The 27,837-nt window shown below is 38.0% G+C and overlaps 1 protein-coding gene across 2 annotated transcripts; it reads right to left on the bottom strand.

Moving 5' to 3' along the window:
* Positions 1-165: 165 nt before the first annotated feature.
* RAD51AP1 (RAD51 associated protein 1) lies at positions 166-27,837 on the bottom strand. Of its 2 annotated transcripts, none has more exons than XM_032390906.1 (9): positions 27,681-27,837; positions 24,993-25,042; positions 22,932-23,073; positions 20,421-20,530; positions 18,927-19,013; positions 18,255-18,404; positions 5,051-5,215; positions 3,569-3,718; positions 166-1,372 (listed from the first exon to the last, which is right to left on the bottom strand). In XM_032390906.1, the coding sequence occupies exons 1-9, from the start codon at positions 27,695-27,697 to the stop codon at positions 1,230-1,232; spliced, it is 1,014 nt and encodes a 337-aa protein (XP_032246797.1). In that variant the 5' UTR covers positions 27,698-27,837; the 3' UTR covers positions 166-1,229. The 2 variants fall into 2 exon arrangements, with proteins under 2 accessions (XP_032246797.1, XP_032246798.1); XM_032390907.1 differs by having other exon boundaries at positions 1,287-1,434.

The raw sequence follows: 27,837 nt of genomic DNA, 5'->3' as shown, positions 1-27,837 counted from the left end.
GTTAACATGATTTTTAAAAAGATTTTATTTATCCATTGAGCAAGAAAAAGAGAGAGACTTTGAGGAGGAGGGGAGGAGCAGAGATGAAGGGAGAGGGAGAGGAGAGAATCTCGAGAGATTCTGTGCTCAGCACGGAGCTCAAACCCACAACTCCGAGATCATAACCTGAGCCGAAACCAAGAGTCAGACACTTAACCAACTGAGGCACCCAGGCGCCACTAATGGTTAACATGATTTGAAGAGTTTTTATTAAAAAGTGATCAGGAGCTGGTTGAAATTCTCACCATAAAATGTGAAATATCTACAACTATTTTTATTCATAACAAATTCACATTAAGCTTCCTGAAAAGCTGTATTATCTAATATCATAATAGGGATGACTAAGTACTTGACAGCCACCCCCTAATCACTGGCTTCACAAAGTGATTATTCTAAGAAACAGCTCTCCCCCACCCTTATACTTACAACAAAAAGACTAACATATTTTTTTTTTTGCAAAACATTCATTTAATCGTGAAATGTAGACAATCAGAAATAGATGGATGTAATGGTATGAAGGAAAAGAGCATATCAAGACTCTTCTACTTTTATTAAAGGTTTTGGCAATGAGAGCTTCATAAAATCTCATGAAATTCTCTTTGCTATATAATAAACATCTATTTCTGAGTAGGAGACATATGCCATATTATAGTAACCATTTTAATGTGTAAAATAATTCTGAATTCTTACTATAAAAATATTTGGCTAAAATATGAAACATCTTTGCAGTAAAACTGACAACGCAACCTAAGTTAAGATTTCAGAAATGTCTCCTGGAAAAAATGGGCATGTTTCCTTTTGCCAGATAAAGTCACAACAGTGAAAGTTAAGGTGCCATAAATGAGACAAAGCTGGAAAGCAACATCATCTTCTTAGAACAGTATGCAACATGGACTTCCTCCTTGTCAAACAGACAACCACTTAATGACAATGATTTACTACACACAGGAAAAAGAGAACACGTTCTTCAGAAGGAAATGACATCACAAAATAATTCTTATAAACAATTCTCTTCTTGAAGTCTTGAATAGCTTCAGAGAACATCATCACAAAATAGGTAGAGGCAATTCACATAACCTTAAAGGATTCCTTTATATTATGATGCCCTCCTTAAATAGAAACACACTTCAAATATAAACACACTTGTAAAATTCTGATTCTCTTAATCAAACATTTGTTTACCACCACACTCAGCTGCTAGCGGCACTTGGATGCAAAGGTTTAACTCGTGCTAATCTGGACAAGCCAAGGCGGAGACTCTGACTTGGAGACTTAACAGACACCCCTGCCGGGGGGCTCTTCCTCCTGCTGCAGCCGCTGCTTCCAGATACCGCTGAAAGAAAGCATAGCACCTGCTGCTGGCGATGTTTGAAATCTCTTAACAAAGATCAACTTCTAAGACAGAAGATGCAAAAAGAAAAGCAGGTACGGATTACTGTGGTATATAAGTTCTATCAAGCCATAAACAAGATCAAAAGAATGAACAGTATTAAAGGGCAGAAAGAATACAGTACTGCCTATTTTCAAACATGTTCAGAAGGCAAGTTAATGGCACCAAAACTTTAAGCACAAAAGCTGAAACAGGTTAAGTTGGGAGCAAGTAACATTGGTTTTAAAGGCATGAAGAACTGCATGCAGTTATAATTTCTAAAGTAGCAGAAAAATCCAATGCATTTTTTGAAAATGCTGCAATTTTTACAAATACTCCTGAATCTATTTTTTCAAATATTAAATTATTGTAAACATGACAAATATTCTTTTTATTTATTTATACTAGTTTATTTAAGTGACATCATATGGTATTTGTCCTTCTCTGATGGGGGGTGGGAGTGGATGGGTGAAATAGATAAGGGGGATAAAGGGGTTAAGACGTACAAACTTCCAGTTATGAAATAAATAAGTCACGGAGATGAAAAGTCCAGCATAGGGAATATAGTCAATAATACTGTAATAACGTTGTATGGGGACAGATGGTGACTATGCTTATCATGGTGAGCACTTAGTAGTGTGTGGAACTGTTGAATCAATATGTGCCTGATATTTTACAAGATAAAGTAATTAAGAGACATTAAGTAATCATGCAGTTTCAGACTGCCATCTTTTTTTAATAACGCTTTTTATTTATATTTCAAGTTTTATTTAAATTCTAGTAACACATAATGTAATATTAGTTTCAGGAGTAGAATTGAGTGGATTCATCACTTACATATAACACCCAGTGCTCCTCACAACAAATGCCCTCCTTGATGCCCAACACCCATTACTCCATCCCCCTACCCATCTCTCTTCCAGCAACCCTCAGTTTGTTCTCTATAGTTAAGAGTCTCTTATGGTTTGCCTTCCTCTCTTTTTTTTTTGCTTCCCTGATGTTCTTCTGTTTTGTTTCTTAAATTCCACATATGAGTGAGATCATATGGTATTTGTCTTTCCCTGACTGACTTATTTTGTTTAGCATAATACCCTCTAGTTCCATCCAAATGGCAAGATTTCATTCTTTTGGATGGTTGAGTAATATTCCATTGTATATATATATATACCACATCTTCTTTATCCATTCATCAGTTGATGGGTATCTGGGCTCTTTCTGTAATTTGGCTATTGTGGATAGTGTTGCTATAAACATCAGGGAGCAATACAAAAATACTGACTCAGACTGAAATCTGTCTATTAATACCTAGTTATCAGGGGGTGACCACTGTGGACCAATCAAGAAATGTCAGTGAAAAGAAGTAAACCAAACCTGAGTAGATTTGAAATGACTTAGAGAAGGAGAAGGGACAAATGAGGAGAGACATACCAGAGGGAGGAAAGTGGACAGAGAGAGGCTCTGACAGAAGACGACACACATTGTGTTTAAGGAAGAAAAACGGTATCAATCTCCCTGGACTAGAGGGTTCATGTGGTTGGGTGAGAGGAAGTGGTTACAGGACTAGTTAGGAAGCCACAGGTGCTTTTGGGCATGAAATGAACAGGGCCTGGACTAGGTATTTGGTAATGTCAAGATGAGTGAAGGTCAAAGAATTCTTAAAGGATCAGTGAGGCTTGGCTGTGGAGCAAAAACAAAGGAAGAGAAGTCAAGTCTGCGAGGGCATTTGTTAAATGCTGGAAGCCCTGTGTACAGGTCCCGAGGTTTCAGTCAGACTGTGACCAGCGGGTCTTGAGCAAACCGATTTGTTGCCAAAAATAAATATCAGGAATGTTAAATGTTAACACTCTTTGACACTGTAATTCCACCACTAGGAATTTGTCCTAAGAAAATAATCAAGGATGTGCCCACAGATTTCTAAAATAAGGACGTTTGTGCTTATTGCAACCTTATTGATGACATTGAGAAAATAATAAACAATCTAGATGCTCAGTATAAGCATGTAAGTATAAGGGAATGACATATGATGAATAAATGCAGCAATTAAAAACCTTGGTTTTGAAGACTATGTAATAATATGGTGTTAACACTTACAACTAGTGAAAAACATCTGCCAGTGATAATTTTCCAAGCCCCTGCCCTTGATCAATAAATATGCCATACCTGGTGGGATCCACTTAGGTTTTCTGCTTTCAGCTGAAGGGCTGCGTATTTGTAATGATTTCCTAGTGGCCTCTGAAGAAAGAGAAACCTTTTTTGGTGAAGGCTGAGATTCTGATCTCACAGCAGCTGGAACAGAGTCTCCTGAAGTCACTTTAAAAAAAAAAAAAAAAATATATATATATATAGAGAGAGAGAGAGAGAGAAAGTAATGAGCACTGGGTGTTATATACAACTGATGAATCACTGAACTCTACCTCCAAAACTGGTAATATACTCTATGTTAATTAATTGAATTTAAATAAAATTTTAAAAATATATACATAGAAAAGGTTTTTCAAAGAGGAAGATTAAGTCTAGCACATAGGTGTAAAAATTATAAACTTACATACTCTTATAAAAATTAAAAAGGCAGTATCATAAATTTGGAAAATTCTTATTATACACAAACATTCACTGAGAGCCTAAGAATAGCCATTTTTATGAGCATTTGTAGGCAAGGCGGTGTGGTAAGCATTCCACACACACTACCTTTAACTCTCAGAGCAACTCTGATACAGATATTGCTATCCCCACTATCAGATAAGGAAACAGGCTAAGCAATCTGCCTGTAGTCTGATAGCTGATAAGTACCTGAGCCAGGATTAGGAACCAGGTCCAAAGTCTATACCTGTAGCCGTGACATAACAGTGTCTCATCAGTACATGTCAATGAGACAATATATTAGGCTCTAGGGTTACAAAGAGTATAGCTCATGGATCTTGTTCCCAAGGAACTTAGACTCTAATAGAGTTCAGTCACTAGACTAGTAAAAAGCTCAGGTCGTGATCTCAGGGTCTGGGGTTAAGCCCTGCGTCGGGCTCCCTGCTCAGTGGGGAGCCTACTTCTCCCTTTCCCTCTGCTGCTCCCCCAGCTTGTGCTCTCGCTCTCTCAAATAAATAAATGAAATCTTTAAAAAAAAAAAAAAAAAAGGAAGGAAGGAAAACCAAAGAAGCCCAAAACATGTGGCAAGAGGGATCTCAAATCAAAGACTAAGTCAAGATTGAAAGCAAGAAATGAGAATCATGCAAACTTCCCTGTTCGTTGTCTGGAAAAAATGTGGTCCAGTGGCTAGGGCTTGGGCTCTAAATGGACAAACCTGGGTGCAAATTCCAGCAGCTCACATAATTAGTTGGAAGAATTCCAACAAATTCTTTAACCTGAGCCTCAGTTTTCTCACTGTAAAATGCAGGTGACCCTAGCTGTCTCGGAGGGGGGCCGTCAGTGCTGCAGGAGGGAAATTCTAGTAAGAGGTCCACAGGCAGTGGGGCTCAGAACTCTCAGCTGCTTTTCTCCCTTCCCCACCACCCCCTTCCTTCTGTGTATCTTAGCTAGAAGTGAACACTGGCAAAATGTTAAGGAGAACAAAGGCAGAGAGAAGAAAAACACATTAAATAAACCAAATACATTCCCGTTATAAAATTAAGTGTTTTGGACTAGGCTTACCCAAAGTATCACATTTGGATTTAGGTTTCTTCTCCTTCTTTTCAACTGGGGATTTTACCTTCACTTCTTTCTTCTTAATTTCTTTCACTTTATTTTTTCCCATAGTGAAGTCTTCATCATCGTCTTCACTCTCATTAAAATCAGAGTCATCCTCAGACTCTTCACCTAAAACAGAGGATTACATACTTGATCTTTGCTCTAAAAAGTGAGGCTTTCATGTATACCTGAAACTAATATAACATTGTATGTCAATTTACTTCGATTTTAAAACAAAGTGAGGTTTCTATTGCCTCGACTTTACAGCCTTTGCACTCAATTCTTGGGCACCTCGTGCTATGCTATGCCCCACCGCAGGACTGAGAGCACGGTTGCCTGGGTTTGAATCCTGGCCCCTCTGCTTACACTTTGTGTGACCTCAGACAGGCCGCTCACCTCACTGTGCTTAAGTTTCCTATGTATAAAATGAGGATCGTCATAAAGCCTACATGGGAGGGTTGTTGTGCAGATTAAAGGAGTTAATATAGGTAAAGCATTTAGAATAACATGTGGCCAAGAGCAAGCAAAACAGAACTGTTTGCTCTTACTATTATCATTATAATTTCCCATCAGTAATCTTTACTTCCAATTTTTCCAATTTAACTTAGGAACTTTTTAAAAGAATAGTAGGGCATAATATTAGCAACTCCTTCAAAACAAGGACCTTGATGGTAATAATAACAGTATACTTTCCTTTAATCACATAAACTTCAACATTCTAGAATAGAAACCCATTGGGAATCGAGAAGAGACTAACCATACCACAACATATTAACTGATAACCCTATGTATGATTTCATTTGGGACACACCTTTCATTTCCCACAAGCTCTTCTCTGTATTATATGAGACGATACAAGCTAGTGAGGTGATATGTTAAGTAGCTACGGCTGCTCTGGAAATCAACATATTTCACACAGCTGGAACAAATAATCCTAAAATTTGTATGGAACCAGAAAAGACCCCGAATAGCCAAAGGAATATTGAAAAAGAAAACCAAAGCTGGCGGCATCACAATTCCGGACTTCAAGCTCTATTACAAAGCTGTCATCATCAAGACAGTATGGTACTGGCACAAAAACAGACACATAGATCAATGGAACAGAACAGAGACCCCAGAAATGGACCCTCAACTCTATGGTCAACTAATCTTCGACAAAGGAGGAAAGAATATCCAATGGAAACAAGACAGTCTCTTCAACAAATGGTGTTGGGAAAACTAGAGAGCAACATGCAGAAGAATGAAACTGGACCATTTTCTTACACCATACACAACAATAGACTCAAAATGGATGGAAGACCTAAATGTGAGACAGGAATCCATCAAAATCCTAGAGGAGAACACAGGCAGCAACCTCTGTGACCTCGGCCACAGCAACTTCTTGCTAGACACGTCTCCAAAGGCAAGGGAAACAGAAGCAAAAATGAACTATTGGGACTTCATCAAGATAAAAAGCTTCTGCACAGCAAAGGAAACAGTCAAGAAAACAAAGAGGCAACCCACAGAATGGGAGAAGATATTTGCAAATATCTTATCAGATAAAAGGCTAGTATCCAAGATCTATAAAGAACTTAGTAAATACCCAAAAAACAAATAATCCAGTCAAGAAATGGGCAGAAGGCATGAACAGACACTTCTCCAAAAAAGACACACAAATAGCCAACAGACACATGAAAAAATGCTCACCATCATTCATCATCAGGGAAATACAAATCAAAACCACAATGAGATACCACCTCACACCAATCAGAATGGCTAAAATTAACAAGTCAGGAAACAACAAATGTTGGCAAGGATGCAGAGAAAAGGGAACCCTCTTACACTGCTGGTGGGAATGCAAGCTGGTACAGTCACTCTGGAAAACAGTATGGAGGTTCCCCAGCTATTGCACTATTAGGTATTTATCCAAAGGATACAAACATAGTGACCTGAAGGGGTACCTGCATCCCAATGTTTATGGCAGCAATGTCCACAATGGCCAAACTATGGAAAGAGCCCAGATATCCACTGACAGATGGATGGATAAAGAAGATGTGGAATATTACTCAGCCACCAAAAAAAAAAAAAAATGAAATCTTGCCATTTGCAACGATGTGGATGGAACTAGAGGGTATTAAGCTAAGCAAAATAAGTCAATCAGAGAATGACAATTATCATATGGTGTTACTCATATGTGGAATTTAAGAAACAAAAAACAGAAGCTCATAGAGGAAGGGAGGAAAAAATAAAACAGACGAAATCAGAGACAGAAAAAAACCATGAGAGACTCTTAACTAGGAAATAAACTGAGGGTTGCTGGAGGGGAGGTGGGTGGGAGGATGGGGTATCTGAGTGATGGGCATTAAGGAGGGCACATGATGTAATGAGCACAGGGTGTTATATAAGACTGATGAATCACTGACCTCTACCTCTGAAACTAATAACACAGTATATGTTAATTAATTGAATTTAATAAATTAAATTTAATTTTAAAAAAGAATATCTGATAGTTAAGCAATGATTCTTCTGTTTTGGGAAAGGCCAGGGGAGGGGAGTCAGAAAGCCATGTCTTATAACTAATAAATTCTGAATACTAAGTGTAAGTAAGGAGTAGTACTATATTCATAAAAACTTTACATTTTTTTATATTATAAAACAGTACATGCTTCTTGAAGGAAATATAGAGCACACCAAAGAAATATCAACGCAAAAGAAAATCCACTCTTAATCTCGCCACTCAGAGATAACCACTGTTATGCTCAGTGTATATAATATTTACCTATCTGTAGGAAATAATAAATTTTATATAAAAAAATACATAAACATTTCCAAGCATACACAACGATAGACAATAATAAACTACCACTCAGACTCAATATTCATCAATATTTTTCTACATTTGTTTCATCTCTCTCTTGTCTTCTCTTCCCCTTCCTCCTTGGAGTATTTTAAAATAAATCCAAGGCATCAGCTCATTACACTCCTAGATACTTCAGAGTACGTCTCTAAAAAACCTGGGCTTTTTTTTTTTTTTTAACACAGCAATGTCATTATCATATCTTACAGTATCAACAACAGTTTCTTGGCATCACCTTCTATCCAGTCATTATTAATCATTTTTAAATAGAGCAATATCCCTTCCTTTTTCCCCCCAATGCTTTTGACTTGTTGAAGTAACCAGATCAGTTGTCCTATAGAACTTCCAATATTCTAGATTTGTCTGTTTTCTTCCTCATGGTGTCATTTAGCTTATTCTGTGAGTTGGAATTTTCCCAAGGCTCAATTAGGATCAGGCTCACCTTATTATTTTTTTTGTAAGAATATAATTCATAAGCAATGCTCTGTACTTTATATCAGATCAGAAAGCACATAACATATGTCCTACTCTCAGTTGGCTCAGTTGGCCCAAACTCTCATTGTGAAGGTCCTCATCAGCCTTCCACTGATGGTCTTTGCCTAAATTAATGACATCATTATGATCTTCAAATTGCGATTTCCTTATTCATTCTTTCCACACAAATAAAAACTTAAAAACAGATGGGAGTAATCAACCCACAGAGTCACATAATGATTACTGGGTTATATAAACATTAGTCATATGATGCCAGCAGACCACATGAAGGCTGCTATAAATAGTACTTTGTAAAATCAAATAATTATTTCTGAAGTTCCAAAAGGATCTAGGTTTGGGGAGGGCAAGTAGGGGAGTTTCTCCAAAATTTCAAAATACAGACTCTTGGAGGACAAAACTTCCTATGTATCCAACAGTTTTGGTAGTGCATGTATTCTTTTCTTGGCTTGAGGATAAATGGTAGAAGCTGACTAAACTCCATTTATCAAACTTTTCTAAAGATGGGGTCCAACTGATCATCATCAGTCAACAAAGAAAGTAGTTTAAATAATTTGGTGGTGGGAAGACAGAGCTCCCAGAATCCCAAGTCATTAACACACCATATTGGCAAATCTGGAAGGCCCAAACAGTGGGGTTATGGATTCTGTGAATCTTCAGATGTCCTTAAGAATTCTTAAGTCTTATGTTCTCAGTCAGGGGGAGGAGCAAGATGGCAGAGGAGTAGGAGACCTAAATTTCGTCTGGTCCCAGGAATTCAGCTAGACAGGGATCAAACCATTCTGAACACCTACGAACACAACAGAAGATCGAAGAAAAGAATAGCAGCAATTCTCTGAACAGAACAGCGACCACTTTCTGGAAGGTCTCTTCTGATTTGTTTAGTGTATATTTTTCTGGGGTCATTGCTACCCTGTTAGCATTTTGTTCTCTCATTCATCTATTCTCCTCTGGACAAAATGACAAGACGGAAAAAATTACCTCAAAAAAAAGAACAAGAGGCAGGATCGACTGCCAGGGACCTAATCAATACGGACATTAGTAAGATGTCAGAACTAGAGTTCAGAATGATGATTTTAAAGGTACTAGCTGGGCTTGAAAAAAGTATGGAAGATATTAGAGAAACGCTTTCTGGAGAAATAATAGAACTATAATCTAACCAAGTTGAAATCAAAAAGGCTATTAATGAGGTTCAATCAAAAATGGAGGCTCTAACTGCTAGGATAAATGAGGCAGAAGAGAGAATCAGTGATATAGAAGAACAAATGATGGAAAATAAAGAAGCTGAGAAAAAGAGAGATAAACAACTACTGGATCACAAGGGCAGAATTCGAGAGATACTTGATACCATAAGACAAAATGATACCATAAGACAAAACAATATTAGAATAATTGGGATCCCAGAAGAAGAAGAAAGAAAGAGAGGGGCAGAAGGTATATTGGAGCAAATTATAGCAGAGAACTTCCTAATTTGGGGAAGGAAACAGGCATCAAAATCCAGGAAGCACAGAGAACCCCTCTCAAAATCAATAAAAATAGGTCAACACCTCAACATCTAATAGTAGAACTTACGAGTCTCAGAGACAAAGAGAAAATCCTGAAAGCAGCTCGGGAGAAGAGATCTGTAACCTACAATGGTAGAAATATTAGATTGGCAACAGACCTAACCACAGAGACCTGGCAGGCCAGAAGGACTGGCATGATATATTCAGAGCACTAAATTAGAAAAATATGCACCATGCAGCCAAGAATACTATATCCAGCTAGGCTGTCATTGAAAATAGAAGGAGAGATAAAAAGCTTCCAGGACAAACAAAAACTAAAGGAATTTGCAAACACGAAACCAGCCCTACAAGAAATATTGAAAGGGGTCCTCTAAGCAAAGAGAGAGCCTAAAAGTAACACAGACCAGAAAGGAACACAGACAACAGTAACAGTCACCTTACAGGCAATACAATGGCACTAAATTCATATCTTTCAAAAGTTATCCTGAACGTAAATGGGCTAAATGCCCCAATCAAAAGACACAGGATATCAGATTGGATAAAAAAACAAGACCCATCAATATGCTGTCTGCAAGAGACTCATTTTAGACCCAAAGACACCCCCAGATTGAAAGTGAGGGGGTGGAAAACCATTTACCATGCTAATGGACACCAAAAGAAAGCTGGGGTGGCAATCCTTATATCAGGCAAATTAGATTTTAAACCAAAGACTGTAATAAGAGATGAGGAAGGCACTATATCCTACTTAAAGGGTCTATCCAACAAGAAGATCTAACAATTGTAAATATTTATGCCCCTAACATGGGAGCAGCCAATTATATAAGCCAATTAATAACAAAATCAAAGAAACACATTGACAACAATACAATAATAGTGGGGGACTTTAACACCCCATTCACTGAAATGGACAGATCATCTAAGCAAAAGATCAACAAGGAAATAAAGACTTTAAATGACACACTGGACCAAATGGACTTCACTGATATATTCAGAACATTCCATCCCAAAGCCACGGAATACACATTCTTCTCTAGTGCCCATGGAACATTCTCCAGAATAGATCACATCCTAGGTCACAAATCAGGTCTCAACTGGTACCAAAAGATTGGGATCATTCCCTGCATATCTTCAGACCACAATGCTTTGAAACTAGAACTCAATCATGAGAGGAAAGTCGGAAAGAACTCAAATACATGGAGGCTGAAGAGCATCCTACTAAAGAATGAATGGGTCAACCAGGAAATTAAAGAAGAATTAAAAAAATTCATGGAAGCCAATGAAAATGAAAACACAAGTGTTCAAAATCTTTGGGATGCAGCAAAGGCAGTCCTAAGAGGAAAGTATATAGCAATACAAGCCTTTCTCAAGAAACAAGAAAGGTCTCAAGTACACAACCTAACCCTACACCTAAAGGAGCTGGAGAAAGAACAGCAAAGAAAGCCTAAACCCAGCAGGAGAAGAGAAATAATAAAGATCAGAGCAGAAATCAATGAAATAGAAACTGAAAGAACAGTAGAACAGATCAACGAAACTAAGAGCTGGTTCTTTGAAAGAATTAACAAGATTGATAAACCCCTGGCCAGACTTATCAAAAAGAAAAGAGAAATGACCCAAATCAACAAAACCATGAATGAAAGAGGAGAGATCACAACCAACACCAAAGAAATACAAACAATTATAAGAACATATTATGAGCAACTCTATGCCAGCAAATTCGATAACCTGGAAGAAATGGATGCATTCCTAGAGATGTATCAACTACCAAAACTGAACCAGGAAGAAACAGAAGACCTGAACAGACCTATAACCACTAAGGAAATTGAAGCAGTCATCAAAAATCTCCCAACAAACAAAAGCCCAGGGCCAGATGGCTTCCCAGGGGAATTCTACCAAACATTTAAAAAAGAATTAATACCTATTCTTCTGAAACTGTTCCAAAAAATAGAAATGGAAGGAAAACTTCCAAACTCGTTTTATGAGGCCACCATTACCTTGATCCCCAAACCAGACAAAGACCCCATCAAAAAGGAGAATTACCGACCAATATCCTTGATATACATGGATGCAAAAATTCTCACCAAAATACTAGCCAATAGGATCCAACAGTACATTAAAAGGATTATTCACCACGACCAAGTGGGATTTATCCCTGGGCTGCAAGGTTGGTTCAACATCCGCAAATCAATCAACGTGATACAATACATTAACAAAACAAAGAACAAGACTCATATGATCTTCTCAATAGATGCAGAAAAAGCATTTGACAAAGTACAGCATTCTTTCTTGATCAAAACTCTTCAGAGTATAGGGATAGAGGATACATACCTCAATATCATAAAAGCCATCTATGAAAAACCCACAGTAAATATCATTCTCAATGGGGAAAAACTGAGAGCTTTCCCCCTAAGGTCAGGAACACAGCAGGGATGTCCACTATCACCACTGCTATTCAACATAGTATTAAAAGTCCTAGCCACAATCAGACAACAAAAAGAAATAAAAGGCATCCAAATCGGCAAAGAAGAAGTCAAACTCTCACTCTTTGCAGATCATATGATACTTTATGTGGAAAACCCAAAAGACTCCACCCCAAAACTGCTAGAACTCATACAGGAATTCAGTCAAGTGGCAGGATATAAAATCAATGCACAGAAATCAGTGGCATTCCTATACACCAACAACAAGACAGAAGAAAGAGAAGTTAAGGAGTTGATCCCATTTACAATGGCACCCAAAACCATAAGATACCTAGGAATAAATCTAACCAAAGAGGCAAAGGATCTGTACTCAGAAAACTATAAAATACTCATGAAAGAAATTGAGGAAGACACAAAGAAATGGAAAAACGTTCCATGCTCATGGATTGGAAGAACCAATATTGTGAAGATGTCAATGCTACCTAGAGCTATCTACACATTCAATGCAATCCCCATCAAAATACCATCCACTTTTTTCAAAGAAATGGAACAAATAATCCTAAAATTTGTATGGAACCAGAAAAGACCCCGAATAGCCAGAGGAATGTTGAAAAAGAAAAGCAAAGCTGGTGGCATCACAATTCCGGACTTCAAACTCTATTACAAAGCTGTCATCATCAAGACAGTATGGTACTGGCACAAAAACAGACACAGAGATCAATGGAACAGAACAAAGAGCCCAGAAATGGACCGTCAACTCTATGGTCAACTAATCTTCGAACAAAGCAGGAAAGAATGTCCAATGGCAAAAAGACAGTCTCTTCAACAAATGGTGTTGGGAAAATTGGACAGCCACATGCAGAAGAATGACACTGGACCATTGCCTTACACCACACACACAAATAGACTCCAAATGGTTGAAAGACCTAAATGTGAGACAGGAATCCATCAAAATCCTAAAGGAGAACACAGGCAGCAACCTCTTCGACCTCAGCCGCAGCAACTTCTTCCTAGAAACATCGCCAAAGGCAAGGGAAGCAAGGGCAAAAATGAACTATTGGGACCTCATCAAGATAAAAAGCTTTTGCACAGCAAAAGAAACAGTCAACAAAACCAAAAGACAACCGACAGACTGGGAGAAGATATTTGCAAATGACATATCAGATAAAGGGCTAGTATCCAAAATCTATAAAGAATTTCTTAAACTCAACACCCAAAAACAAATGATCCAATCAAGAAATAGGCAGAAGACATGAACAGACATTTTTCCAAAGAAGACATCCAAACGGCCAACAGACACATGAAAAAGTGCTCAACATCGCTCAGCATCAGGGAAATCCAAATCAAAACCTCAATGAGATATCACCTCACACCAGTCAGAATGGCTAAAATTAACAAGTCAGGAAACGACAGATGTTGGCGGGGATGTGGAGAAAGGGGAACCCTCCTACACTGTTGGTGGGAAGGCAAGCTGGTGCAGCCACTCTGGAAAACAGTATGGAGGTTCCTCAAAAAGCAGAAAATAGAACTACCCTACGATCCAGCAATTGCACTACTGGGTATTTACCCCAAAGATACAAATGTAGTGATCTGACGGTGTACATGCACCCTGATGTTTATAGCAGCAATGTCCACAATAGCCAAACTGTGGAAAGAACCAAGATGTCCATCGACAGATGAATGGATAAAGAAGATGTGGTATATACATACAGATACACAATGGAATATTATGCAGCCATCAAAAGGAATGAGATCTTGCCATTTGCAACGACATGGATGGAACTGGAGGGTATTATGCTGAGCGATATAAGTCAATCAGAGAAAGACATGTATCATATGACCTCACTGATATGAGGAATTCTTAATCTCAGGAAACAAACTGAGGGTTGCTGGAGTGGTGGGGGGTGGGAGGGATGGGGTGGCTGGGTGATAAGACATTGGGGAGGGTATGTGCTATGGTGAGTGCTGTGAATTATTTAAGACTGTTGAATCACAGATCTGTACCTCTGAAACAAATAATACATTATATGTTAAAAAAAAAAAAAAAGAAGATAGCAGGGAGGAAAAAATGAAGGAGGGGAAATCGGAGGGGGAGATGAACCATGAGAGACTATGGACCTGAGAAACAAGCTGAGGGTTCTATAGGGTAGGAGGGTGGGGGGATGGGTTAGCCCAGTGATGGGTATTAAAGAGGGCATGTACTGAATGGAGCACTGGGTGTTAAAAGCAAACAATGAATCATGGAACACTATATCAAAAACTAATGATGTAATGTATGGTGATTAACATAACTTAATAAAAAAAAAGAGAGAAAAAAAAAAGTCTTATGTTCTCTCCAATTTTCATTTTTCTTTCTCTACCGAAGGTCACAATGATCCTTCTTCTCATCTAGGGTGAATCAGTACAGGGGTAGAGTTCTGACATGTCACCTAAAGAAAAGGATCCTGCTCCAAAATAACTTCAGGTTGTCTGAAATGATACCAGTTACACATTCAAGTGCAATAGACAATCACTCTGAGGGAACTGGAGAGTTGTCAGTCATCGCTGGCTTAGAGTGAAAGAAAATACACTGATTGTATTGCTCCTTAAAGTACACTAAACATGAAGAGGAACAGGTTTATCTTTCAACTTAAAGGTAAAGCAGGCTTGGCTGGAATAGCTTAAGGAGGCTTACACAGCCAGAAGACAGTATAAGGCTTTTGCATGCTCTGGCAGGGGACAGAAAAAGTTAGAGAAACAAGGAGAAAATTCTGTCTAAAGCTTAGTTTGTGTATCCACGGCACAGGCCAGTGGGCAGTTCTCACCACAGCTAATGAGCCAGCTCCCTCTAACAGAAGGACTGCTTCCCAGGGTGGACCACATGGCATTTTATAGGGAGAAGAGCCATACTTGTAGTTTGGTGGAAACCATAATAATGTAACGGGAAAAAAACCAAACCAGCTCTCAAAGAGCTGGAGAAGTAGCAGTCATTTTAGTCCACAAATGATGCAGATAGGGGATACTTCTTAGAACCTAAGAATGTATATATATTACTATACAAACAATTTGCATTATTTTCTCCCAGTGTCCTAACCAGTCTCAGATCCAAGGATTCAGACATTCCATTTATTGACAAGTCACTGTTACCACAACAGCTTCCTGTAGTGACTACTGTCTTAGTTATAATGATAATGACCCTCATCATCAGAATTCACAGTAAAATCACCATTTGACAAGCACATTTCCCCCCAAACAGCTAACAGGTCTTGAATCCATCCAAAGGAAGTGAGAATAATTTTCAGTTAGAAATATTTTTTGCAGTCCTCACATCCAGCATAATTTCAGAAGCACATATTTCAATAAATGTTTTCTTTCCTATTTTCAGTGTTTTCTATATCCTAAATCACCATTCAACTGTACAGAACTTGAAATTAAATCTATTCCTCTTTCAGAACTGTGGCTCATATTCCATCTCAAAAATATTTGTTTATGCAAAATTGAATGAGAAAAACAACCTGGAACCAAACCAGTTACTTTTATTTTTTTTTATTTTTTATTTTTTAAAGATTTTATTTATTTAACAGAGAGAGCACAAGCAGAGGGAGAGAGAGGGAGAAGCAGGCTCCCTGCTGAGCAAGGAGCCTGAAACCAGTTACTTTTAAAAAATGACTATTTCCTTCTTTTAAAAAAATTTCTAATTGTGGTAAAAAAAAAAAAAAACACTAACATAAAATTTACTATCTTAATCCTTTTTACGTGTGGAGTTCAGTAGTGTTGAACATATTCACATTGTTGTGCAACAGAACTCTGGAACCTTTTCATCTTGCAAAATTGAAACTGTACCCATTCAACAACTCCCATTCCTGCCTCTCCCCAGTCTCTGCTAACCACCATTCTACTTTGTTTCTATGAATTTGACTATTTTAGATACCTCTTCTAAGTGGAATCACACAGTATTTGTCTTCTGTGCCTGGCTTATTTCACTTAGCATAAAGTCCTTAAGGTCCATCCAAACTGTAGCATGTGACAGGATTTCCTTCCTTTTCAAGGCTGAATATCCCATTGTACATGAGACCACATGGTGTTTATCCATTAATCCGTTGATTGGCATTTGGGTTGCTTCCATCTCTTAGCTATTGTGAAGAATGCTGCTATAAATATGGGTGTGCAAATATCTGAGACCCTGCTTTCAATTCTTCTGGGATATATACCCAGAAGTGGGATTGCTAGATAATATGATACTTCTATTTTTAATTTTTTGAGGACCTGTGGTCCTGTTTTCCACAGCGGAAATGCCACTACCAGCGCACAAGGGTTCTAATTTCTCCACATCTTCACGAACACTTGTTATTTTCTGTTTTTTGACATCCTAATGGGTGTGAGATGACAGCTCATTGTGACTCTGATTTGTATTTCCCTAATGATACTGATACTGGGCATCTTTTCATATGTTTTTCGGCCATTTGTATATTATCTTTAGAGATTTTAACTACTTTTAAAGGCATACAGGTGACTTTTAAGTCACTATCCAAATTACAATTTCAATAAAAACTTATTTTTATAAAAGGATTCAAGACTATCTGAAGTTAGAATGCAAATAACACAGTATTATTCTTTTTAAATCTCTATCATACCTGAAACATAACCCATATAAACCCAGCCAACAAAGCAAGTGATTTCACTTCCACATAGAAAGCAAACATTTGAACCATTACTAAAGATAAATTGATTTCATTGACATGCTGAGTAGACTTGCTATCTATAACTTTAAAATTGTTTATGGATTTTTCTGACAAGCGTGCATCAGATAATGATAAGGACATTCTAGAAGTGCTACGATCATCATCCCTGAAAGACACTTAAACTGACAAGGGGTTATTTTTATCATTTGGGGCTTTTTTGTATTCAGTAAACTTCAGTTGGAAAGCATTCAGCCTGTGCTCTCCTATACTATTTCTTCAGGGTGTTTTCTTTCACTGGCTCCTGTTCTGGCGCTCCGCTTATGTCCGTGTTTCTCCAAGTAGGACCCCTAGACCACCTGCTTTGGCATGACCTGGGTCATGTAAACGGCAGGGACTGGTTCAAAAGGCAGATTTCTGGCCTCTACCCTGCCTTTCTCTTCTTCACGGCTCTTCTATGATGACACTGGACACATTCTACATTTCATTACTGTCTGTGTCCCCTTGCTTGAATTCAAGCTCCTTAAGGGAGCTCTGGTATTTTTTGTTGTTGTTGTTGTTCACTGCTGTATTCCTAAGTGTCCAGAATATAATGCACAGATACTCAAATATTTACAGAATGTTGATGAACAAAACCATTTGTCAAGAGCATGTTAAAATCTGTCAAACTATATCATCTGATTTGGCACAAATTTATGGATTTATTCACTTTAAATTTTAATTAATATATTATGATGCTCTGTCAAGGTCACTATGCTTCCCATCTGCCCTAATTTCTGAATGAGTTTGAAAACATGTCACAATAAGATACAGGTTTCATATCACTTCAATCCCAAAATATGTCATGAATTTCCACTATCTACAGAAAAAGTCTACACTTCTCAGAGTGGGTCTGAGACCCTCCACGATCTTGTGCCAGCCTGCCTCTTTAGCCTCTTCTACAACATTCTCTCCTGCAGGCTCACTGACTTCTTGTATGTGTCCTTGTCTATTCCACTGTTTATGCCTTTCTGTCAGCCAGGAAAGCTATTTTACCCTGTTATTTTGCCTAAATGCTACTCATTTTTCAAGCCACAGCTTAAAGGTCACCTCCACATAAAGCTTTCTCCCCAAATGGCAGAGCTGAATTTAACTGTCCTGTATGTTCCTCAAGTTTGCATATACCAAACACTTAGCACAGTGCTTTGTATACATTAATGGTCTCTAAGAACTTTGTATTGAATTTCCGTAGGCTTAATTTTGAGGTAGGCTATAACTCACCAGTTGCAGAGTCTGGTTCAGAGTCATTAGCACTATCACCATCACTACCGTCCAAAAGAATCTTCCTCTGTTGTACCACAGCTTTTGATGCTGCTTTTCTTTTCCCTTGAGCACCGTGAAAATCATCTTCCTCGGTAATCTTATCCAAATCTTCAGGAGAGGCGTAAAAATCAACGGAAAACTTTTGTGACAGGTAATATTGCAAGAACTGCAGAATAGACTTCTATCACATCTGTTGTTTTTATTTGCCCCGCTTCATCCCTTCACTGCTTCTGAGAGACCACAGAGTCCAACCTGGGTCAATCCCAGTACCTCAGCTTCCTGACAAAAGAGTCCAGTTTAAGGATAAGTGCGAGACTCAACTGAGGAGTCCTTCCCCAAGAAACAATAAAAACGAGCTGGGAAGATGCAGCCCCTTTCTTCAGTGGTCAACAGCTACTGGCTAGGAGCCGGGGGTCATCATGACCCTTCCCCAGGGAAGAAAAGAAAAATGGGTCTGCAGTAAAAGGGAAGAAAACTAAAACACAAAGAAACAAAGGAGAAGTGGTAAAAGGAACCTTGACAAATTTAAATATCTTGGTTCTAGCTACCGTGTCAGGTATTTAAATCAAAGTCAGAAAAATTGCAATGTTGACAGAAAAAGTAAATATTATTATTAATATCAAAACTTACCTAAATAATCACTGGCTACACTGCAATTGGAGATATGGGGAGCCTTATTCATTGTTCCGGTTTCGCTGCTGCCACATTTTTCGGTGCCTAAAGACAAGGAAGAAGGAAAAAGATAGAGGCAACTTAATCAGCCAAGGGGCAGAAATAGGAAAATTGGTGCTCCAATGTAAAAGCAACCAGATACAGATGAATGATCCAAACTCAGAGGACAATGATTTACCTTGGAAAGGTTAGCATATGGTTAGGAGTTTGGGCTCTGAAATCACACAGACTTAGACTTCAGTTGAAATTCAGGCTCTATCATTTACATTGGCTATATGGCCACAGGAAAGTTGCTTATCCTCTCTAAGACTTAATGTCTTCATCTATAATATGGAGATAAAAAATAGTGTGTGGAATAATTGGGTTTATTGTGGGGGATTAAATGTCGATCACATATAGGAATTGCTTATTGTAGTGCCCAGCACATAGGAAACAGTCAATAAATATTAACTATCATTTCCATGTAAGCTGATACATGCTCTTACTAACAAAGCCTCTTCAATCATTATAATAATCTTAAAATGATTTAAAGTATTTCAAGAGGACTTTAAGTCATGATAATTGGTACTATTAAATCCCATTGCTATAAAGGGCATTCATCTATGAGAAGTGGTACTTCCAAGGAAATCCTGCTATGTATTCTACCCTCTCTTACTGGAGAGAGATGAATTTCATTTTCTCAATTTTTGGATATAAGATAATTCTCTTTTTACATTTCTTTGATTTCCTGATTACTAAATGGCTCCCTAATCAACAGTGTCTCATTCATTTCCAAATAGGAGGCAATACTGATTTAAACATCTATACCCCTAAATAAGCTAATAAGTTAAAAATATCCTCCAACACAAGTTAAGCCAAAACAATTTCATCCAAAAAGTATTTTAACAGTTTGAATATCTTTTCCAGGAATAATGATTTCTGCCTCTCCAGAATATCAATATTGCCATCTGCTGCACAGTTGCCAGAAAAATCGAAGGAGAAAAACCCAGAGAAATCCACAAGTCACACATCTCTTATGTCCACTGAGCTTGCTAACCAAACCAGTATCTTTAACCTGTAAGTAATAAAAACTACCACCACCAGGTCATGTTTAATGGATTTGAATTTTGAGAGAAAACAGGTGGATTGTTAGGATTGTATAGACCAATTCATTTGATCAAGAAATTAAATTTCCACTGTAAACAAAAATGTAGCTTGAACATCCAAGCTCATAGTCCATGACCACAAGTTTACATTAAGTGTTAAGCAGAGATATGTGTGTGGGGTGGGGTGGAGGGGGGCGTAGATTTATGCAGCAGAATAAACAACCGAATCTAATTGTGCCCTCTGCAAACTGCTCCATTTGTTGTCCATAGTATTAAAATTTTACTCTTCCCTCTGTGAAGGCTCATCCAGAGAAATGATGACAAGAACACAAGGTTATAAAGATAAATATATGGAAAATAAAGTTACTTTTATCTTGAGTCTCTTGCACATCAATGGTGACTGTTGAAAGTTCCTTCACTGATAAAGCTAGTGCGACTTCCAAGTCTCGCTGGTAGAGCTTGTCATCTAAAGCCATCCTAAGGTGGACACACAAACAAAAATCAGTTTTTAAAAATACCAATCTCAACCAAACAGCAAAATCTGTGATTTTCCTAAATTACTATTTAAGAGCTGCCAACTCACAAAAATGTTTTTAAACAGTAATCATGATCATAATTGACTTTACTGACAACACTGCTAATATGTAGTAATGTCATGTTACATCTAGCACAAGAAACTGAAAAGAGCAGCAAGCACCATTGTTAAGTACTGTTTCCTTTCTGTGTAATGTCAGTCCTTACTACCAACTCCAAGCAGCTGCTCAACCTAGAATAAAGATGTGGCTCAAAAACCCACTTAGAAATCTTCTTTGACCTCACTCACACCTCCCTAGACAAGTATTATAGCTCTTATATTAAACTGGTTTTTAACATCTGTTCCTCCCAATCTCAACTTTAACAAATATGTCACCAAGTACTTACTGTGTATGAGGCACACACTAGATAGAATACTAAAACTACCCTCAAGGAACCTGCAATTAATGAGGAGGGTAGGGAAATAAGACATACTAATAATTATATATGCAGATTATTATTATTATTATTATCTCCTATTCAAGGTGGTCAAAAGTGCTATGGTAAGAAAAGAAATCAAAGATTTTTTAAAAAAAGGTTATATAAGGACAAAATACTGAGATGCACCTTGAGGGATTTATTATTTTCTAAAAACAAGTTTTATTGAGATATAATTTACATAGCATAAAACTCACCCTTTTAAAGTGTACAATTCAGCAGTCTATAGTATATTCAGAGTTGAGAAACCATCACTACTATCTAATTTCAGAATATTTTCATCACCCCAAAAAGAAACCCTATATCCATTAGCAGTCACTCCCTGCTTACCCCTCCCCAGCACCTGGCAACCACTAATCTACTTTCTGTTTCTATGGACTCACCTGTTCCGGACATTTCATATCAATGGAATCATACATGTGGACTTTTATGTTTGGCTTCTTTTGCTCAGCATGTTTTCAAGGTTCATCCATGTTGTAGCATATATCAGGACTTCTTTTTATTGCTGAATGATAGTCCAGTGTATGGACAGACCATATTTTATTTATCCATTCACTAGTTGGTAGACATTTGGATTGCTTCCATTTTTTGGCCATTATGAATAATGCTATGAACCTTCATGTCCAAGTTTTTGTATGGCTATATGTTTTCATTTCTCCTGGGTATATACCTAGGCTGGGTTATAAAATAACTCTGTGTTTAACATTTGGAGGAACTGCTAACTCTGCTTTCCAATGTGGCTGCACCATTTTACATCCCCAGCAACAATGTGTCAGAGTTCCAATTGCTCCACATCCTCTCACTGGCTATTGTCTGTCTTTTTGATTATGGCCATCCCAACGGGTGTGGGTGTGAAGTACCGTCTCACCACAGTATTGATTTGCACTTCCCTGATGGCTAAGAATGTCAAGCATCTTTTATGTGCTTATTAGCCATTTGTAGATCTTCTTTGGAGAAATGTCTACTCAAATCCTTTGCCCATTTTGTAAATTGGGTTATTAGTCTTTTATTGTTGAGTTGTAAGAGTTCTTTATATATTCTGAATACAAATCCCTCATCAATTATATGATTGGGAAATATTCTCTCCCATTTGTAGGTTATTTTTTCACTGTATTTAAAATGTAGTACAAGGAGCTCGAAAACAAAAACGAAAAAAGAGAAAAAAGTAAAGAGCAGGACATGGGGTAAATTTCTCTGTTAATGAACTCTTCTCATACTCGCAGCAGTGAACCATATCATACCCCATGTTCCATTTGTTAATACTCCCATCTGCGTTGGTGGTATAGTGGTGAGCATAGCTGCCTTCCATTTGTTAATACTCCCCTTCTGCCCATCTCCTCTCCATACTACAGGTTTGGGGCTTCTCGGGACTTCCTTCTCTCATTCTCTCTTCTCTCTTGGTACTAACTAATGGAAATCCTATAGTCTACAAACTATAGGACCTTCTCAGTGCTGGACAAGTCTCAACAATATAAAGAGAAAATATCTTTTACCTACAGAAAAATAACATGGTTTTAATTTTTAGAAGATTATCCTTACAAATGTAATTTTTAACAAAGTAGTCTTATAAGACTTGAGGACTTTAGAGACAGGTACAGAGTCCTATCAAAGTAAGCTGTAACTCCTAAACTTTGTAATTATGATTATCTTAATACTTAAATGAGTATTTCCTTACATGTTTGTGAATTTCTTTTTTAAGGCAGAAAGTCAGAAGGGGATTAATGGTACATCCCTGTTCTCTTACACCCACTAAATAAAATAATACCTAGGACTCTGCTCAAGTAATAATTTAAACCAAGAGTTCAAATCTGTCCCTCTCTTAGATTAACACATCTAATGTATATTTACTATATGTCTTACCTCTCACCTTTTTTTAGGGGTTTTCTCTTGTTGTGAGATATCTTCTTTCTGGAGATTCTTCAGTTCAGGTTTCCTTGTTTCTAGTTTTAACTCCTTTGGTGTTGTTCTGGGTTTCTTATTTAAAGGTGCAGTTGCAGAAACAAAGTCATCTATTTATGTGTGAATCAAAAATAAAAGAATCTATGACATTGCTTTTCATAAGTAAGAAATAAAAACATTTTCTGAGCAGTTGAAATTCATTACAGTGTGAGTTCAAGTTTTAAACATTAAGAAAATTGTTTAACTGCCACAACGTAAAAAATGTGGTTGGCATATTATTTATCTTTATTCTCACTCATGCTTTTCAACTTTGTCGTAGTGGCCTTTATTTATGAAATTATCAGTCTAGCAAAAACTGATACAGTTCCGGTGACACTCAACATAAAACTGCTGCTATAGCTTTTATACTCATGTGTGACACACGCGTGAATAACTTCTGGGCACATGTAGTCTTAATTGCAGCGTTAGTATTAATACATGTTGTCTCTTTAGAGATTCCCAGAGTAGGAATATGATAACTCGTGGCTTGTCCCCCAACTCCACTCCATAATGTCTAGAACACAACTGGCAATTTATAAAAATCTACTGACCTACTGATAATAGTAATAAAAAGCTACAAGTTAGAGTCTCTACAATTTTCTCCCAAGTTTTAGACACACTTATGGTTGAGCCCAATGCAAAAAACAGGTTCCTTCAAACCTCAGGATTACAAAACATTTGACTCACAGAAAGCTCTGGTGGTCTGAGAAATACAGAACCTACTTCGAAGTATAATGTAATCTAACTAAATGTTTCTCACACTTTCTGACCAAAATTCCCTTAATAGCAGAGACAAAAAAATACATAACCCAATAGGGTATAGCTTACTCCTAGCCTTTCTTCGAGGTCTTTTTTTTTTCTTCCAAGTTTTTATTTAAATTCCTGTTAGTTAACATACAGTGTAATGTTTACTAGAATTTAGTGATTCAACACTTATAATCAACACCCAGCGTGCATCACAAGTGGTGCCCTCCTTAATCCCCATCACCTATTACCCCCTCCCCCCCCCACTCAGCCCCGCTCTGGTAACCATCAGTTTGTTCTCTACAGTTAAGAGTCTATTTCTTGGGGTGCCTGGGTGGCTCAGTCATTAAGCATCTGCCTTCAGCTCAGGTCATGATCCCAGGGTCCTGGGATCGAGTCCCGCATCAGGCTCCCTGCTCTGCAGGAAGCCTGCTTCTCCCTCTCCCACTCCCTCTGCTTGTGTTCCCTCTCTCGCTGTGTCTCTGTCAAATAAATAAATAAAATTTTTTAAAAAAAAGTCTATTTCTTGGTTTGCCTCTCTTCCCCCCACCATGTTCATTTGTTTTGTTTTTAAAATTCCACATGAGCGAGATCATATGGTATTTCTTTCTCTGATGTATTTCACTTAGCATAATACACTTTAGCTCTATCCATGTCATTGCAAATGTAAGATTTCATTCTTCTTTATGGCTGAGTAATATATGATCCAGCAATTGCACTAGTAGGTATTTACCCAAAGGATACAAAAATACTAATTTGAAGGGATACACGCACCCTGATGTTTATACCAGCATTATCTACAATAGCCAAATTATGGAAAGAGCCCGAATGTCCACTGACCGATGAATGGATAAAGAAGATGTGGTATATAAAATCTTGTTTTATTGTACAATTAATGGGCATTTCACATTATATTCTGTAACACATTTGTGTTTCAAAAGCCAATGTGTTTCTTCTTAAGGAAAGGGATAGGAGGAGACAAATCCCACTATGAGAAACAAGAACCTAGAATAGTTTAGATCTAAAGAGCCATTTCACCTGGCCCTGTTCACTTTTCACTTACCCACATAATTCTTATCAGTGTAATTATCAGCATAATCATCCCAAATGCTTAGAAGGTCATTTTTGCAGCCCTAGCTCATATACAATTGAGCAATATCTTCAATGTTAGAGTTCTATATGTCATACAAATTCTGAGAAAATAGATTTCCAAATTTTTAAAGCAAAAATATGAATCTCCACTTACCATCGCTGTCAGAATTCTCAAACTGTGAATAATTGACTGGTTTCTTATGCCTATGACCAAGAGAGAAATTTTTTAATTACACAAATACCAATTTCCCACCTCCAATCCTTAAGACCATTAACAGTCTTGAGTAAAGGAAAATGTGTTTCGATTCTCTTAAGAATACTTAAACTTGAAACACGAGTTGGATTTTACAGTTGGAACTTAGCATTAGCTGAAGTAATTACAACTATACTTGATATACCTGATAAGGAAAAAATGAATTCAGATGAACCCTCAAAGTAAAAATAATCAATATCATTAACATAATTTACATACTGTGTAATTGCTGTGAGGTGCTTATAAGTTCCTGTTATACGTTTTCTTTTGTTTTATGTGCGCATTCTGTCTTCTTATTAAAAACTTGACATTGAAAGCTATTTTCTCTCTTTTTTTAATCTCCCCACAATACTAAATAATGTTCTTTATGCACTGGACAGCGAAACAATGGTGAGTGACTTTGTACCTGCCACCTGAAACAAATCTTTTACTACTTTAGAGAGCCATTAGAAGAAAGTGATATTCAAAGTGGAAAAAATAAACTCACTTTCTTCCCCCTTCCTCTAGGCACTAAATGAAATGGCATTGTGGTTTTCTTTTCTACCTTTTGCCAAATACCCAAGTGTGAATAACCTAGTAGGCCAATTGTTCTTTCAAGTAAAATGGTGTTCTATGGAAAAGAAGTCAGTTCAGCTCCCAACTCAATCTCATAAGTGCTTTCCCTGAAGACAAACACTGTAGAAGTAGTTTATGTGTATATACGTAACTCTTACTACTCTCCTAATCTTTGGAGCTAAAGAATTTGAAAGCTGAATAAAATACAAAAACCCCTTTAGAAACTCTGAAGACTGAATAATAGTAAAATATAATAAAACCTCTTAAAAAAAGAAGTATGCTCAACAGTTGAGCTATAATGAATATGAGAATTCTTACTGCTTCATCAAACACACTCTTAAGTGAAACTGGCATTTTCTCTCTCTTTTTTTTTTTTGTACTCTGAGTGTGCAGCAGTAAAGAATACAAAGATACTCGTGCAGTTCGGTGCCACTGCCTTGATTTGTGCTGAGCTTCCAGCAGTTATGCCACCATTGCAGTGCAGATGACAGAACAATGAATAAAGCGAGCAATGTCTCAGGATTACTATGAAAATAGTTTTGACCTTAGAAGGTTTCAGGGAACCATAGGGGTCTGTAGCTGGTACTTTGACAACTGCTATTCCAGGCAAGGGGATTATGTCTTTGCTACTTGGGTGTTTAAAATCCATTTCAGACTTCATGTGCTCAAAATGGAACTCCTGATCCCCCACACCTCCTGAACCTGTTCCCTTTCCTAGTCTTCCCCACCTTGGTTAGTACAAAGATCATCCATTCAAGTAGCTCAGGCCAGAAATACTGTGAAATCATCCTTGATTCTTTTTTCCCCCTACCTCTACATCCACTTCATCTGCAAATTCTGTCAGCAGTATCTCCAAAATATATCCCAAATTCATCTGTCCCATTCCGTGTCCACTGGTAACACCCTACTCCAAACCACTATCCAATGATATAGCAGTTTCCCTGTTCCCATTCTGGTCACCCCATCTTCCATTCTTTCTCCACCAGAAGCCAGTGAACCTTATAAAACCAAAATTAGATTTCCTTGCCCTACTTAAAACTCTCCATTGGCTTCCCATTGTACGTAGAATAAAATTCAAACTCCTTTTGAAGCCTACAAGGTCCTACCTACTCTGGCCCCTACCTATTTCTCTGACCTAATCCCCTACAATTCTCCCCACTGCTTGCTAATGCTACAGCTTTAGTGGCCTTCTTTCTGCTCCTCAAACATAGTCAAGCTCAGGGCCTTGGCTCTTGTCCCCCTCTACCTGGACTGTCCCAGATTTTCACTGGCTAGCTCCTTCTCATCATTCATATCTCTAATCATGTATTATCTCTGCAGAGAGGCACATCCTAACTACACTATTTAAAATAAGATTTTCCTCCTTCTCACTCTCCATCACTTCGCAGTATTTATTTGTGGCCCCCTAACCTTACCCCTTGACTTGAATGTAACCTCCCACAATTAGTACAGTATACAGGTAACTTTCTAAATGAATGGCTGACTCTAGGCCTCCATAGCACTCCACTGTGGTTAGGTAGGGGAACAGTTTCAAAGAGTATAATGGAAAGCACAGAGGATCTGGAGCCAGATGATTTAGGTTTGAGTGTTATCCTGCCACTCACTAGCTGTGTGACTCACCTAAATTGGCCTAGGAGTTTAAATCGATAAAAACAGGGATACCTAAACTGTTATATCAAAGAACTACAGTGATGAAAAAATGAAATAACATGTAAGTAGGAGCTCGGTGAAATGTAAAGCGCTGTTCGAACGCTTACACAACCAGGGCTTCTTTGAATGGTGTCGGTAAAAGAATCCGCAATTGCTGCGAAGGGGGGGCAAAGAGAAGGGAAAAGCTAGCATGCTAAAATACGTCTGCGGATTGGGTGACTCTCAGTGGAGACTGGAGAGCTTCCCAGAAACCGTCCATCCCACCCCACCTTCGCTACCCTCCGTCCTATTCGGCCCTTTCCCCTCAATCGGGTGTAGACGAAGTTGCCTACAGCGTCTTCCTGCCTTTTCTCCCCATCCCCGGGGCTGTCGCGAACTACTCACCTCACAGGCCGCACCATGGCCCCCTCCAATGCTGAAAATTCGCAGCTTTCAAGTTCTTGTTGGCAGCAGCGGCGGTTCCAATTCCCGCCCAAAACCAGACACAGAAGCTCTCCGCCCCCTGCCACCAGCCCTCCAATGATTACCAGCCATCCTTGCA

The sequence above is a fragment of the Phoca vitulina genome, unplaced genomic scaffold (assembly GCF_004348235.1).
Source record: "Phoca vitulina isolate PV1807 unplaced genomic scaffold, GSC_HSeal_1.0 scaffold59, whole genome shotgun sequence".
Classification (NCBI taxonomy): Eukaryota; Metazoa; Chordata; class Mammalia; order Carnivora; family Phocidae; genus Phoca; species Phoca vitulina.
Note: the sequence above shows the minus strand (reverse complement) of the source record. Positions and strands in the feature narration are given on the sequence as shown.

Coding starts and splice junctions, on each gene's coding strand:
- RAD51AP1 (XM_032390906.1), bottom strand. Junction 19,014..20,420: donor GCAAGAGACTCAAGATAAAA/GTAACTTTATTT, acceptor CCTTGTCTTTAG/GCACCGAAAAATGTGGCAGC. Junction 1,373..3,568: donor ACCTAAGTGGATCCCACCAG/GTATGGCATATT, acceptor GCTTTCTTTCAG/CGGTATCTGGAAGCAGCGGC.